The sequence below is a fragment of the Chelonus insularis genome, unplaced genomic scaffold (genome assembly GCF_013357705.1).
Source record: "Chelonus insularis isolate UGA/USDA-ARS -01 unplaced genomic scaffold, ASM1335770v1 contig_56_pilon, whole genome shotgun sequence".
In the NCBI taxonomy this organism is placed as follows: Eukaryota; Metazoa; Arthropoda; class Insecta; order Hymenoptera; family Braconidae; genus Chelonus; species Chelonus insularis.
The window spans coordinates 561029-579232 of NW_023276648.1; the positions used below are offsets into that span (position 1 = coordinate 561029).

The following is an 18204-nucleotide window of genomic DNA, read 5'->3' on the forward strand; positions in this document are numbered from 1 at the left end:
AATGTTTCTCATGCTCCTATGGTTCGATTTATCAGTATAAATATGTAGAAACCTTCATCATTTTACAAGCTTACTCGTATAAAAAGTTTGATAGGAAAATAAGTCACAAATATTGTGTAATTGTGATGTTTTTTTACAGGATGTCGAAAAAATCTCGTATTTGGACAGTTTATCATTATGTTCTGCCGGTCAATCTTAACAAATATGTCTATGCGAAAACTACACTTGATGCATATTTGCGAAGATGTAAAATTACTTGTTTACTAATCAGAGACGAGTTGCCGGCGACGAGTTGTACAGCCTCAAGCATAGTGCATAATTTTTTGTCATCAAATCTCTCCCTCTTCTCTTTCATTTATCTACTCACATTATCTGTCTTTTCATCCATCCATCTACTTATTAAATCTCAGTTTTTTTTTTTCATGTATTTACTCACTTGATTTCTCTATTCTTTCTCATTCATTCACTCACAGAAACTCTCTCCGTTCTTTCATACATCCACTCACTCATACACTACCTTTTCTCTCATCTATCTACTCATTAGATTCTCTCATTCATTCACTCACTTGATTTCTCTATTCTTTCTCATTCATTCACTCACAGAAACTCTCTCCTTTTTCTCATCCATCTATTCACTCATACACTCTCTTCTCTTATCTATCTACTTACTCATACACTCCCTCTCCTCTAATCCATTCACTCATTAGATTCTCTCATTCATTTCCTCACTTGATTTATTCATTCTCTCTCCTTTATTCACTTACTTGATTTCTCTATTATTTCTTATTTATTGACTCCCACAACTCTCCTCTCTCTCATCCATCTACTTAGTAAATCTTTTCCTATCCTTTCATTTATCTACCTCCTTAATTTTTTTTCTATTTTTTATCTATTTATTTATCTAAGTCTCTCTCATGTATCTTCCAGTTGTTTACTCTTCTTTCTTCTGTTCATCTTCTTATTTAATTTTCTGCCATTTTTTACATACGTAATTTGTTTTTTTTCAAAATTTTATTCACTCCCTCAATCCCTCTATTTTCTTTTATTCATTTACTTACTTAATCTCTTTTTTTCTTAACTCTGTCTTTACTCTTATTTATTTACTCACAATACATTTCCTTTTTCCTAATCTACACACTCTTCTAATTCTCTCGCATCCATCTCTAATAGAGATTGAGTGAGTAAATTAATTTATTCTATGGTTATTAAAAATAACCATAGAATTATTTTTAATCCTAAGTATTATTCTACATATGCGGTCTATTCGCGCTCAATAAACAATGATAACAGCTTGTACATGTGAAGTTGTCTCACTTCAATGTTTACTTATTATTTGTCGTTTATATTATTTAATAACTCCTCTATTTTTGCCAATTTACAGAATTGCGAAAAAAAACAAAAAATTCTCCATTTTTCATTCTCTGTCTTAATTTTTTTATTAATTAACGCATTCATCTACAATTATCTTTTTTTCAACAGAAGGCTTCCTATGTTCACGTTTCACCCGAAGTTTCTAACCGTTAAATATTCATGATCGTCATTTCGTTTCGCAAACTTATCAACAATGTATGTAATAAATTTTTATTTCCGTTGTACTGTAATTGACGCTTATCATTATGTGACCGGCTCTCTGATTGGTCAAATTTTACGACTTTGAAACGCGTATAACTCTAAAAATAATTTTCGCACGCAATTTTCGCACAGGAATTTTTTATTCAGTTTTTTACGTAGATTACGGTGGTGTATTCTGCGGTTACCCTTTTATTAACACACTGTATATATATATAGGACGTGGAAATTGTTTCTTCACATACTTTTTCAAAGTTGAAAATTTAGATAATAATTTAGATAATCTTTACTGGATGAAATTTTGAATCGAATATGATGACACAAAATCAATTTTTGGAGCTCGCTGGTCATATTATTATATAAGTAGTAACTAGTTATATTTGATATTAGAGAGGATTGAGGATAGGACAGGGGAGAGAGTGTGTTAAAAATTTAGGCCTGTATCTCAACACCCTCTCCTCTACTCTCAATCTCTCTAACATCAAATATTTTCAAAATCCCAACTACTCTAGATAGTATACATCTTTCAATTTTCAAGTCTCAAAAATTATGTGAAGAAATATTTCCCATGCCCAATATATAGATATTTTTGCTCAGCACACAAAATTGTGTAAGATACTAAAATTTAAAGAAAATCATGCATATGCAACCTAAACCAAATAATTACCATATATGTATTTGCACGTATGAATGCATTTTTCATGTAAATTAATCCCATTGAGTCCTTTGAAGAAAAAAACATTAACCAAAAGTACATAAAACTCTCAAACTGCCGAGAAGGGTGGTTATGTTTAGGAGGCTATTTCTCTTTCAAAAAAGGTGTGTTAACAAAAGTAAAAAATACGTTCTTCTCATCTAAATATGATACAGAGTAATGTATATTAGCCACCAAAAGATCGGAGTTGACATATCGGGATACCTTCGTTGTTAGCCCAATTTTGACGTGAGACCTTGCGAGTTTTTCTTTCTCATAAAAATTTAGGCTAAATTGGTTCAAGTCGCCCAAAATTGGTCTACTCTAAAAAATATGTTTTGCCCTACATCTAGTAATTTCCGTTTTCAGGGAATTATTAATACACATAAATTTCTTTTTTTTTCATTTTGTGACGAATTCGACCAAACTTAAAATAATGCAAAGGGACTCGAACCCGGTTCACATTCGAACACCTAGGCGAGTAATACCTAGTCTCATTCTGAATATTGGACGCTTTCAGGTGATCGTAATGAGCTAATAGATAAGAATTATATTTTTTCACTTTATTTAAATATCACGATCACAGATTAAATAATCGCAAGAATTTCTCTAATCTAGTTGGTTGAATGTTTTAAAAATTCTTCGAATAAATGTTTGATGATTGGTGAAATGGTTCAAGAGGTACACTGTACACTCCTTAAAAGATGAATGTGCACATTGTAGTTAACCTGCGTACAATGCGATGGATCCACTTCAGAAGATACCAGAATAGTTAAGTGTAATACACTGATGTCTTTAATTACTAAACTTGACTTGAATGAAGAAGATTGGTGAATCTAAATGTTGACTCAAAACACGCGTGTCCTTGTTAAGAATGAACAGCAAGGAACGGCGTGATAAGAAAGACAGAAGTACTTGGAGGTCAAATTAAATGTTAGAATTGGGTCAATAGACCAACTCAAATATTGATTAATCTTCTATCGACATCAAGATGGCGCCTATTTTCCAATCAGCTGGTCATTCAAATCGAGAATTGCCCGGTGGGTGAATTCTCAACACATTTACTTTCTAGGTATTAGGTATTGAGCCGTTCAAACTAGAAATCAAGTATTTCATACTCTACTTTATCGATCTATTTTCATGTTACTCAAATACATCACATGAATCGGATGTAATGAATATGAGATTTTTCTGATATACCGAAAAAAACATAGATTTTAATATTTATGCGTAACTACGCTTAGTTTCTCAGTTTTCATAACAGTAAAATAGTATTGACGCAGACGATGTCGTAGCAATAGAATATTTTAAATCTTCGTATAAAAAATTGGTCTGGGCCTAATTTTGACTCTGACGACAAACTTACTATCGATTAGAATTCATATTTATTTTTTGGTTTTTATGCTCATAGAAAATAACTGTTCTTACAAACAATATACTATCATCCAGGCTCACATAAAGTTCTTAATTATCTTTAAGATGTTGACCTCAGTTGTCAATAATGTTAATCATTTTATAAGTAGAATCTCTTTCAAAGGTCGTCTGGACTCAGCTTATTTTACACTCTTTTCGTTATGGAGGAAAAAAAAAACGAATCGACCAAATTTGTTTACATTTCTTTCAAATCTTCTTCATTGTATTATCTTTTTAATGTAATCCGTTGGAAGTTGATATCTTCAGTAGTCTCGAAACATCGAAAACGCAAAGAACTTGACATACAAACACACGCATGCACGCACGTACATACATACATATATACATACATACATGCATCCATGTTCGAACCGTCTAATATGCTTTCAAATGTTTTAAAACGTAAAGATATGATACAATATGCCATTATTATCTAGTGGACATGAGATTTTCGATCAAAATCACAGGAAGCAGTGCAAATAATCGAAAAATGTCATGTTTACATTCATACCAAGAGAGTAATTGAATTTTCTTTAGATAATTTCAAGACGTTATCTGGTGAATGAAACGTCAAATTGTTCAAATATATGGATAAAAAAGAATTCTTCAATTTTTCGAATGTATAATTTTATTTTTTGCTTGCCATTTTTTTTATTTCGATGAACAATTTTTTTTGAAAGTTCAAGCAATTTAATCTTTGTGAACATTGCAATCGTGATATAAATATAATTATTGTGAGTGAAGTGTTAGCTGTTCATAAGCTATACAACTGCTTTACTATATATTATAAGCTGTGGAGAGATATCGTGCAACTATTTTATTATAAGAAAAGTATGAATATTACGCTTACCAAATGTGATTCAGAGTTGGTAAATGTAATCGTTGTACCATGGAGTCGTTTTGCCATAAATGATGGAAGTTGTTTCTTTATAAGCGGCAATCCAATTAATAATTCAATGAATTATTAATCACAGATATTTTGCTATATCAAGATTCGATTATATAAATTGGTGTACATGTGATGATCATCTTATAGGGCTTGTTCATCTGTGCTACCCGATCTATTTACGTTCTTGATTCAGAAAATGTATGGCCTATATTGTACTTTAATATACTGTTTAAAATGTATTATAATCATATATACATAATGATATAAAAATACAAAAAATTAGATATTAAATTCTATTACTCATATAAGTAGTTGGATTTATCAACTACTTTTTAATTGTCACAACCGTAAAATTGGATGATTTCTCGTCCATTTAAAAGGAAGAAATCTATTTTACCATCAGTAACAATAAAAGTTAACTATAAGACCCTATAGGGCCACAATTGTTATTCATGAAACAATAGATAAGGGACGAGATTTCATCATGTTAGCTTATCTATGATCTTACGAAATAATAGATGTGGAAATCTCTTGACGTCAAAAACGCCACGACTAAAGTTCCACGTCTACATACTAACACAATCAAGACCTCTAAACATATATCTCAAGATAACATGTGTAAGTGGGCCTCATTTGATATAAAAAGGGCCGCTTTTTAGGGAATCTTCAGTCTAATTTCTGGCGTTGATTCTGACTTGTCTCTAATTGTCAGTCTTCTCCAAAAATTCAGATTCACTGGTAACCTATCCTTTACTATATTCTTCAATATTCTATGGGAGCTGTTTAACTCTGCTTCGTAGAACTTACTTTGGGAGCTGTTTAACTCTGCTTCGTAGAACTTACTTTGGGAGCTGTTTAACTCTGCTTCGAAGTTAAGGTTGAAAATATAGTTCCAATATTATTTATTCCTTTATATTCTTCAACATTCTATGGGAGCTGTTTAACTCTGCTTCGTAGAACTTACTTTGGGAGCTGTTTAACTCTGCTTCGAAGTAAGGTTGAGAATATAGCCTAAAAATTATTTCACTCAATTATTTTTCAACATTCTACGGGAGCTGTTTAACTCTGCTTCGTAGAACTTACTTCGGGAGCTGTTTAACTCTGCTTCGGAGTAAGGTTGAAAAATAAAAAGAGACACTACCTTACCTCCAGTGAACTCTGAATAGGCTCGACCTAATTATTAGGGCCATACTTCGGTCTTGGACTGATAGTTGGGATATAAAGTCAGAATCAATCATACCTAGAGTCTTGATTGTTTTAACTTTATTAGTGTAAGTTAAAGTGACACCTCACCGCAAGGATATATTTGGTAATTAATTATTAATTATTATTCATTTAAATATTTTTCTTGTTTTAATTCAATATTTCGTTGAGAAGTTATAAAATAAAAATCATTAAAATTCAATCTTTCTTTCATTTAAAGAAAACCTTTGAAAGAACATATCTAGGTTTCTCGAGACCATAAGTGTATCCGAATCCGTGTTCGTTACCTGACTTAGAACACAAATAAGTGAAAAAGAAGTTATCAGAGTACCTGGTACGTTGGTTAGTACTAAACCTCGTTTACCGGTATTCAGGGAAGAGTTCAGTAGTAGATTAGTATCTAGCTGTCAATTCTTTCTTGAATTTCTCTCATAATTTCAAATAATAAATTAAGGGACGTTCGCTCGAACGTCACATAATAATAAATGATTTTATTGAAATTTTAAGGATACTTTAAAAAATTCAGGAGCAACATTAAATACGGACCTGAAATTTCGAACGTTCAATAAACGAGAATTAACAAACCCTAAATAGGCCGAACAGAGCAGCCGATTAATGAATTACATAACGTGCAACACAAAGGAACAAAAAAAACGATCCCCACTCATAGGACACTACCCCTTCTTTTTTTTTTATCGCAGTTCAAGAGCCACTAACGCGATAATCATTGGTTAGAACTTGAATCGTTTTGTTTATTATTTTTCCTGACTCATCGGAAACTACTCCTTTCCATTTTTTATTAGAGGAAAAGAGCCACATATACGTCAATTGTTCGTTTGCAATAAAATCTAATTGTTTATTATTTTCATCATGATAAAAAATGTACGTAGCTCATCATGTTCTAGTTTAGCATTCTTGATATCAGTCATGTCTCAATGAATGTTTACTATGAGTTTTCGAACAAACGGAAATGAATTTATGGCATTTTTCCTATTATTTAAACATGTATAACTGAATATCATTAATCCGAATCAGAAGAGCAGTAAAATAGAATGGACATATTTTTATATATCTCAAAAGAAGCATACTCAATATTCGTCTAGTGAAGAAAAAGTTTTTCTTCGAAGTGAAGTAAAATGTTACTATTAAGATTGTGTTATATTTTCATTTATTATAATCTGTGTTAATATATATCTATATATACATCTCATTAGCAATGGTTAGTTTGCACCGTTTGCTTTTTTTTCTTGCTTTAAGTAATTTAATCATTCTTATCTGTGTTCATAAACTGTATTGTACATTAGTTTTTCAACCATTAGTTTTTTTTATTGAGTTAAATTGCTTTATATAGCATTAGAGAGTAGAGACTCGAGACCTGCACTTAATCTCTAGATTAGGTATTAGGTATTAGTACCTAATCTAGGAGTGGATTCCACTAGCACTAATGAGTGACTCAAAACAGTATTAAGTATTGTATATAATTTTTATTTCCTTCTTCAAATGAACTTCAAGATTAATTATATGTATGCTTCTGAATTATTCCTATAATAAGAAAACCTTCAATCCTAAAATATTTATAAGACTTTTTTCAAAGAAATACAACGCTTTTTTTTTAAATTTTTCATTTGTATATAAGTATATAAGTCATTACAATTTTTGAAATTACACTTAAATATAAGCATATAATTATGCATTTTCTGAATCAATTTACGAATTTGTCCACCTAATGGTCAACTATTCTATCTGTTGAGAATTAATCAATTCTCAGTTTGAATTTGCCAGCTGACAGGAACTTCGGCGTTGATCTCGGGACTAGGTCGATAACTAATCGACCAAATAATCCATATTTCTTAATCTAGTCACTCATTTGATTAATTTCCTGTCTCTTTTGACTAATGAAGTTCCTGTCGCCATTCTTTCTCTATTCTCGTTCACGTGTACACGCTATTCGAATTCTTTCCTAAAAAATCTTGAAGTTTTGAGTCACTCATTAGTGCTAGTGCTATTGTGAATCATCAAAAATATTTAAGTTTAATTCTACAATAGAAATCAAATAACATTGCAAGACATTTCATAGTAAATGCACAAAAGTACAATAAATTCATTTTGCATTGCATTGATAGGCTAACGCTACGCGCACAATCATATTTTTGCTCAACTTGAGAAGCGTTTTGAGCTCATGTGGGAGGTCAATAATATCGAACACACCAAGTTGAGCACTTTTTAGACATTTAATTTAAAATTCAGTAACCACAATTGACACTCAGTGATTTCTAGACTTCACATTCATTTCTTGTATTTAGTGAAAAAAAGTAGTATAGTGTAAGTCGTGTATCTATTAGTGCTAAAAATAAAGATTCTATATTTTTGTTAAAACCTGACTTCTGTTTGCTCTATTCCGGCACAATCTTTCCTATACTTAAACGGAGATTTTCTCAGCACTATCATGTAAAATTAAATAGTATGCAGTTGTACCCATTGGGAACATTTTATTAGCTTGAAATTAAAGTCGAACATCAACCGGACCTGCTTTAATAGATTCATTTTGTCATGAACAATCTATTCCATTAATCGGTCGTCTTTCCATAAAATTCTCTTGATTTAAGTATGGCCCCCTAACATTTTTATTATAATAGGATGAATAAAAGTTTGTACACATTTCAGACAAGAGTGCATATTTACTATTTAGAATATCAAATTTCATGTTAGCATATGGATATCGCTGTAAATTTAAATAAACAGCAAAATCTTTAATTTTACAATGATCAAATATATCAGCGCGTTTTGATAATTGATTTTTATGTTCAGTTTGTAATGAAAATATAATATATCTTGGCTTCTCGCGTTGATTTGTTGTCTTCACAGACCAGATGTGTTCCGTTGTTATAGGTAAAGATGGATATTCATATAGCTCCTATGATCTGTAGGGTATCGATATCGATGGATCTTTACTGATGTAAATTAACATATCACTTTTCTTTGAATCAGACACTGTAGCATATGGTACCAACCATTCAATTGTACCAAGAGTAATGTATACATTTTCCGCTGTTGTTGCTGCATTAGCTGCTTCAGTTTGATGTATTGCACTCAAGTATTAGCTCATGTTTACAGTTAACAATGACTTGTTTATAATCCTCAGCAAATCTGAATAATAATTTTAGAGGTATGATGACGTCAAAATTTCCATTTGAATCACATAGTTTTTTATTATTAAGTACCATTCCACTGTTTTCTAAAGAATATTCTTGGTCTGGTCTAAATGATGGAAATCCCTTTATGAGTGTTGTAATGCCCGCATTTTTACTACGATCAATTTCAACTCTGTTTAATTCATATCTCATTTCTTTCAATAAGAAACAGGCAACCATTGTTGCGAGTAAAAATCTGTTCGATGTAGCACTCCCATCGTCTTTTGTGAATTTACCAGTGATATGTACTGAACTTTCGCTTGTTAAAATACATGTTAAAATACATAAATCTTGATGTGCGTGAATTTTATAATGAGATACAGATTCATCTTGAACAGTTTTTGTAGTAATTTTTAACGCCGTCGCCTCCATGGTATTAAGCATGGAAAACTGAATTTAAATTTAACAGTTTTTAAATTAAGTCTAAACTCAGAGTTTCTAGGAATTGAGTGTTCTGAAAAGTAAGTTTACTGTTCTCTTCTTCTTTTCCGTCTTCTCCTGTTAATATGTTGCTCGCTTGATTGTCTTCTTCAAACTGTGCAGATTGGTGCATAGTTGCAGGTTATTCTAACTTTGTTCTTCCAAATGACCATTATAAACTATCACTAATATGTACTCTTTAAATGTATGTGATTAATTTTCCGTCTCGATTCACAGCTCCTATCTGTAAATTATGTGTTTTCCTTGCCGTGACTGGAAGATAAATGACTTGTGTTGGTGATTCGATAATTTATATCCTGGTACGACTGATAGAAAGAATGCATGGAATATATATGCAAACTGATTATTTATGTATGCACTACTTGTAATATTCCACTCTACACATATTGCATTGACACTCAATATTGATTCTCCTGCTTTATGAATTTTTCATTCGAAACCTAAAAATTGACCGATAGAATCTTCAAATGTGAAGTCAATTGCTGATTTTTTTAATATATAATTCGGTTACAAGTGTACTTTTTTCAACTCCTAATGATCGATAAAATTAAGAATCTGTCACAATTTAAAATATGTATCTTTCAGGTCATAAGTATGAGTTGAAATTGTAATTGTACGCTATTCGTCTCTTATTTGATATCGAAATTTATGATTGCCTTCATATATGTTTGGAATTAAATTAAATGTGAGAAAATCAACAAGTCCAAAGCGTAATTTTTTGTAGGTGATTATTCAATTGGAGGAAAATATGAAACCTCCAATAATGATGAATTTTCAATAAGTGTTAATGTCAAAGAATCACCCGCAATGGTCACTGTATAATACTTGAAACGCAAATGAAATATAATTTTTTCTCTACATCATATTTATAGCTAACCATTTGAAAATTTTAAACATAAATGTCTACAGTTAGTTGTATTATAATCTTGATATTTTTCATAATTATAAAACACATGATTACCATTTTAATAATTTACAAGTTCTCTGGGTGGTTTCAAATCACCAAAACTAGCAAAGTATACAACTTCTTCGCCTCTTTTTTTAAATGCAACCCAATGAGTTCCAGATCCATCTTTATTATCTAAATTAACGATTCTTCATCCATTTTTCCATGAAAATATTTCGAAAATATGGTATTTTGAATTTTTCTGTATCTTTTAACAAATCAAAATTAGTTAGTGCTCGTTTTAGTAATTTTATCGAATTTTTATTTTTTTAAATCTTTCTTCTGATATATCTCGATTTAAATAAGCGCCTTCACCCATACCTATAGCTACGATTTTTTCATTATGACAATTGAGTTCATTAAACTTCTTGTTTGCTGCTCTGACGCTATTGACAGCCTTAGCGATCCCAGCAGTACCCCCTGCTAGGGCACCTGTCGCGCTTAACCAGATCTTTTCGTTAAAGGTAGACAACGTTTACGTTGTGGAGTTTTCTTTTTCTTTATTTGTCCTCCCTTCATTCTCTTCTTTCGTGAGATAACTTTCTTTTTTTTTAATCCCATTCCGAATTTTGTCTTGAGTTTCATAGCATTCACAACACTCCACGCTACTATTTTTTCAGTACGCATTGCCACGCTTTTTCAGCAAGTATTTTATCAGCTAAATGTCTCTCTGATAGATTTTCTCTATACTGAGAATATGCTATATCATGTGCCCGAAAAGCAGTATCTAATGGATTGATTCCTTGATGACCTCGAGCCAATCGTTGTTGTTATTTTGTACCCGATCTACAAAATTGATAGTCTGGGATATGGAATTCAACGGGTAAATTATTAATGACTTCATTTAGTATCCCCGCTCCTTTTTTAAATGTATTTCTCTTAACAGTTATTATTCAACTAAAGAAAAATAAATAAATAAATACTATAAAAGTGCCGATATTTGAATCTTGACGCTTAGTTATTATCGAGATGGAGTTTAAACCACAAGATTTGAAATTTTTTGTGGAAAATTTTGATAAAATTATACCAATGGAAAAAAATACAAAGGCTAAACATCATGGTGAATTATTACCATATACTATACGCTCAGTTATTTGTGGATTATCTAATTGTGAAAAAACAAATGCATTGTTGGCACTAATTACTCATTCAAATGGATTGAGATTTGAAAATATTTATCTGTACTCCAAATCATTAAATCAACCTAAATACAAATACTTGGAAAACTACTCGATCCGATTGATGGCGTTGGTTTTTTTCCAGTCAATGATAATGAACAAGTGGTAAAGACAGATGATGTTCAACCTAATTTTATTATGATATTTGATGATATAGCTTGTAAAAAGCAAGATAATTTTCATGCATATTTTTGTATGGGTCATCGCAGAAATGTTAATAGTTTTTATCTTTGTTAAACTTATGTGAGTGTCCTGAAATATTTAATATTTTTAGAAATTGTTACTCGCCTCTTTTCTTTTTTCTGTATTTGAATCAAAATATGGCTTTAGCCATCGAGATTGTTTAAATTTTAAAACTTTATGTATTTTTGTTACTTTTAATCCTTTTTGGAATGCTTTAAATCAGGTGCTTAGAAATGAGCGGGGCAAAGTGGCAGATCTTTATGTCTGTCAAATACATTTGGAGAGTATTCCGAGTCACTTTCAAGTATGTAACCAGTAATACCATGATTGCTTTTTATCATAATATCGATTTTTGTCGTAGACTATTCGAAAGAACCATATGATTGAAAAAAGATCATAGCTGTTCCATTCAAATTATTTACATTATAATGCATTAAACATGATACTTTTTTACGTGGCTGATAATCGTCATCGATACATTCATTATTTGCCTCAGTATATCTATTACAACGTTGTGATACTTCACCTCTAATTCCTTTCTCTATAAATAATACCATTATAGCATCACATAAAATATCTAATTCAATATCTGTGCATTCAAGCATAGCATCAAATGCTAATCGAGATGCTGTGTAGTAATGCAAAAGATCTAAATTATAAGATCTCATACAATTTATTCTGCAATTTCCGAATATATCAGTTAGAAAACAAATATACTGTTAAATGACAATGATCGCGAGCTCTTGATTGATTAGGTTTAATGCGCTTCTCACATATATTTTTTCTGTATAAAAATAAGACTGCTGCTCATCACTCAATGGATCCATTGACTTGGGATTATCAATCATTTCTTCAAATTTTTTGGAAAATTCATGTAACTCTGTTGTATAAACCGTTTTATACAATCTCCCCTACGTTTAAGAGCAAATCTCGATTTTGAATCATCATAAGAGCAATTTACATGAAAAGCTATAACTACATGGTGTCTATTTAGATCTTCCTTCAATAGGTGGTTCGATAGTGCACTCTAAATCAGCATAAATTACAAGAGGTACTTTTTCTTTATACAAGAAATTTTTAAATTTTCTTCTTCGGGGAATGAAATTTTATGATCATTGAAATCGATACAATCTTGAATATGTTTATTGTAGCATTCTATTGTGTGAAAGTGATTAAAACAGCGATCACGAAGATTTATACTTCCATTGTGATTCGATAGCTGACTTGATACTAAACGAGAAAAAGATTCAATAAGTGAGTAATGGTAAACTGGTTTTTTATACGATCGTGCTAATCGTGCATCCGATGCATGATATATCGAAGCGAAAACTGACCAGAAAAAACAGTATTCATCATTCTCATTTTTTATGTTTAAAACAGATTTTTTTTATCGAACTAGAAAAATTAGAATATATACTTATTTTTTTTTTTACTTTTCTTTATATATCCTGATCCTTCCAAAGCTATACCTATTAATATTTATCTTTAAACGTTCTTGAAATTCTTCCGTATCTTTTAATAAACGCGGTATAGAATAATTAAAAAAATGATTTGAAAACGCCGTTGAAATAAGTACTTGCATGTTTTTTGTATTGAAATGCTTTTCTTCATACACTATTAAATCTTGTTTTATATTTTTAAACGTGCAAGCTAGTTCAAAAACACTAGAAAAAAAAGCCACACTTGTCTAGACGACGAGTTTAAAGTTTTTCTTCCAAAGAGAATTGTCATAGTATTAGGGGCAAACGATAAAGAACAATTGCTCGATTTTCAAAAGGCATGCATGGATCGTCATTTATACATGGATTATTATGAGACTAGATGTAATTCATTTGAATTCTTCTATGAATATGTCCCTGTTTTATAATCATTTGTTAATATTTCAAATTTATTTTATCTGCTATTAAAGAATTTATTTTTAAATAAAGTATGTTTTTTTAATTCTTTGTTACAGTTAATTTGGAGAAAAATGCCTCCAACTATTTAATTTATTAATCAGCATCAAATAATTTTATAAAAGTATGATTTTATATGGGTAATGAGTATTGTATATTACATAATTCATTTTAACATTTGTAAAAGATCATATATGAAATCTATGTAACCATATTTATGTTTTATCACAAAAAAAAAAACCTTATCCATTCCCTTCTATGTATCTATGTATGATAAGAAGTAGGAGATAAAAAGGAGAAGATAATTTTTCATTTCTGTATAATATTGTAAAATATTTGTATGTCGCCATCTAAAGACTATTAGACTAACAACAGTTTTATGAGTTGTTGACGTTCTTTGACGATTAGAATGTTTATAGCAACGATGGGAGAGCTTTTTATGTCCAGTTTTTGACTGTGACTTGAATTGACCGGACGTGTTATCTTACAACACAAATATACAAATTGATTTTTAGTATCATTACATATAAAACAATCTTTTTCAATTTTAAAACCTTCTGTTGATCCTTTATAAAAACGTTTGAAGCATCGCTTGTATCCAATTATCAGCAGGTGGTTTTTCCATGCAAACGGCAGCTTTTCCCAAGCATAATCAATTTCATTCTAGGCATTGGTCAATACTGTTTGAAACCAAGTTCGAAAATGTCCTCGGTTTCTATCAGAGCTATATTTCATAAGTTTAAATATAGTGGGGATGGAAAATTCTGTCTTGATGTTAAGTTTATAAATTTATCTATATAGAATCATTGCATCTGTATAACGAGTCTGAAAAAATCGTATAGAAACATGTATTTTTTGAAGTGGAGATGTTTTTGACTATATTTATAGTTGAATTGGAACAAATAATACATATTTCGTTCATTACAGATATTTTCTCGATGTTTTTTATAATATGTACAACATTCAAGTTTGTGCGCCAATGTTATGCTCGATGTTCTATATCTAAGAATTAAAATATTAATTAACTTCGATGTTAAAAATTTCAGGAAAAAATATTTCTTCAGACCATCAGCAACATAAATATATGTCGCATTTTGTAATGCATTCGTTATGACTTTTTTAAGATGATCATATGAAACTTTTCCACATCCCCAATTAATTTCACGAATAGCGTAAGTATCCCATGAAATTTGATTTCGGTAATCACACGCTAAAGATGTGAAACTTTTTGGAGATGAAAACAACACAGTACGTTCAAATGATTTATCTTGAGAATTATTTAAAGAGATGACGAAATATCCTTTAACAACTCACTATCCATATAGGTACAACCCTGTACGTTTACAAAAACAGCATTCATTTTTGTGAACTAAAGAATGATCTTACTCGGATAAGAGTTTTGGAAATACTGATGCATCATTTTTAGGATTAATTGGGAATTATTACGAGAGACATTTAATTTTTGTTATATAGTTGTAGATCCCCCTTCTACATTCGGAAACGAGGAAAAATTTCAAAGAAATTTATTTATTCAAAGATGTTAATGCAATAGCTTACTAATTGTGTTATAAAGCATTCTTTCAGCTCACGTCTATAGCATCAGTCAGCAATCCATGATTTCATTTTATCATAATTGTGAGACTTGTAGTTTATTAAAAAAAACATTGGACATATATCAATTTATTAGTAATTACATTTTTTTAATCTTAAATTTACATTATTCTAACAAACCAACGAGGTTTAACACCGTTAGTTTCATAGACGCGTCTCATATCCTCATCTAGAAGAACTTCAGGATGCTCATCGATATACTTATTGAGCATATTATTTTGATTCAAGCATTCGATTTCTTTATCTTGAAAAATGTTAGGCGTAGTTTTAGATGCTTCTGGATCAATTGTTTGTGTAAATATTTTTTTTGCAGCGTATACTTTAACTACATGAGCGCTAAATGAAAATTCCTCCGAATTTTCAATTGTGAGCACATCATCTATCTTGTATATACTTATTTCTAGAGCTTCAATATCGATTTTTATATCATTGAAATCTATATACTCATTCTCCAATCTTATTATACACACCTTGCCTGATAATGCTTTCATTGAATCCCATGTAAATTTGTTGCTGTATCAATGTTTGGCACATAATAACCGTAATTGTGTTATGAAGCATTCTTTCAGCTCACATCCATAGCATCAGTCAACAATCCGTGATTTCATTTCATCCTTATTGAACCGTAATGTTATATCTTCATAGGGGAGCATTTGAGGATGTACATCGATGTAGGTTCTCAACGCACCCTAGCCTTCTTTGAGTAGAAAGTCTATTTTTCGATCTTCAAGTATCTTAAAATTTTCTCGAACACTTAAATTCTTCAAGTTTTCTTTAATATTTAAATTGTTCAATTGTATTACAATTTTTAACTTCCCAGGGGGAAGTTATAGTAATAGGTCCGATTTTGCGAATCGCTAATTTTGGCATATCTCCACGTTTTAAGGTCCCCAGAGTCGAATACGATCGTTTTCCAGTAGACGTCTGTGTGTGTGTATGTGCATATGTGCGTTCGTACGTTCGGAATTATTTTTCGCCTCGATTATCTCGAGAACAAAAAATGATATCGATGTGGGACCACTTGCATTCGACGCGTAATTACGTAACTTAGAACTGAAAAAGTTTTCAGGAAAATCGGTAGAGCCATTTTTTTTGCAGATCCAAAAAACTAGCAAAAATGGAAAATTACCTGAATTTTGCAATTTATAAATTATACCATTTTTTAGACAAAATTTCAAGATCATTGCAGAAATATGGATATTGAATGATTAAAAGGATAAGTGTCATATTTGTTGATCAGCGGATTGCTATGCATATGTAGCGGAAAAACTAGCGTTTGAACATAGTGTGGACTCGAAGCCATCTGGATATCATGGAAATTCATCAGAGAAGGGGGATTATATGTCGGTCTCATTCGATCCAACTGTGGAAATCACACCGCAACTGGTAGAAGTGGATCAATTAGTAGGTTTGATGTAGAAGAAAATGTACATGATTCTCTAACATATGCTTCAAAATATCAGTGCTCTGCAGTGGTCTGGGTACGACCCGAAAGGTCCACACGACCAACATCCCAGTGGAAAGAATAAAAAAACAATTTGAATAGAACCCGTTTCCATTTTTTATAGCAAATGGAATTGTTATAAACGGAATGAATCTGTTTTTATTCATTTGATATGGTTAGTTACTTTATTCCAGTGAAAGAAACAATTGTGCGTTAGAAGAATTCGAATGTACCTCATAGATCTTTTTTTTCATTATTTACAACGAATTTCATTGTTATACATGAAAAAAGTATGTTTTCATTTATGGTATACGGTTGGTAACATTTTTTTAGTAAGCGAAAAAATTATGCGTTAGTAGTACTCTTATATATAGAATGGATCCCCATTTTTATTGTTTATAACAATTTAAAACTTATTATTTAAATATTACTATGATCAATAATCACTTGTTAGTAACAATGTTCAATTGTTATGAACACAATTCCATATTATTGACAATTATTATTGACTATTATAGCGTCTTTAATGCTGTTTTCTCAATCCTGACACGAGTTTAAAATTCTTTCATTGCTAATTTTGTTTTTCGAAATTTTTTTTTTCCATGAAATACTGTCATCATATTTTCATACAAGTCTTCTAATCATTTAATATTTAAATTTTTTTTAAGATTTTAAAATTTTGCCTAGAAAATGGTATAATTTATAAATTGCAAAATTGAGGTCGTTTTCCATTTTTGCTAGTTTTTTGGTTCTGCAAAAAAAATGGCTTGACTGATTCCGTTGAAAATCTAATCAATTCTAAGCTACATAATTACGCGTCGAATGCAATTGGTTTCACATCGATATCATTTTTTGTTTTCGAGATAATCGAGGCAAAAAATATTCCCGAATGCATACACGCACATACGTACATACACACACACACAGACGTCTACTGGAAAACGATCGTATTCGACTCTGGGGACCTTAAAACGTGGAGATATGTCAAAATTCGGGATTCGCAAAATCGGACCCATTACTATAACTTCCCACTGGGAAGTTAATAAGCTTTTCAAATAATTCTAATAAATATCAATAATCGTGGTAAGCAGACAAGAAAATTACAATATGTAGACTAATGAGTCGTAATAAGCAGACTAATAAGTCGCAAAAGGCAGACTATAAAAGATTAAAACAATTATAAAAAAGTTGAAGTAATAAATGTTTGGATTAAAACGTATCACTGTTAATCAATACAATACAGCACTTAGTTTGTAAAATTTATTTATAGCTGAATTTTCTACACAAAAAAATTATGAATATGACATCACTTTATTGTTTAAGAATAAACAATTATAATTGATTTATTCAATTAAACAAAGAACCAACAATAAACTTAACTAAATTTATTTGTACATAAACTAAAGGTTGTTGCAGTCAAAGAAAACACTACTAAAATTAGCGATAATTTATCATTGAAAAGATTCTTAATTTTAATAATAAGTCTATTAACAGTAATAAATCAAGCAGAAAAAAAAACGTCTCGAATTATTCGAATCTATAATTGA

General features: G+C 30.7%; 1 protein-coding gene across 2 annotated transcripts in view; it reads right to left on the reverse strand.

Annotated features, from left to right (window-relative positions):
- The window catches only part of Nrx-1 (Neurexin 1), a 763150-nt gene that overhangs the window by 432151 nt on the left and 312795 nt on the right, over nt 1-18204 (reverse strand). The window contains exon 8 of one of the 2 annotated variants that reach the window (XM_035088914.1): nt 4527-4601. The exons of the other annotated variant lie outside the window; for it this stretch is intronic. Coding sequence (XP_034944805.1) covers nt 4527-4601 — 75 coding nt within the window. The remainder of the gene's footprint in view (nt 1-4526; nt 4602-18204) is intronic. 2 annotated transcript variants of the gene reach the window in all.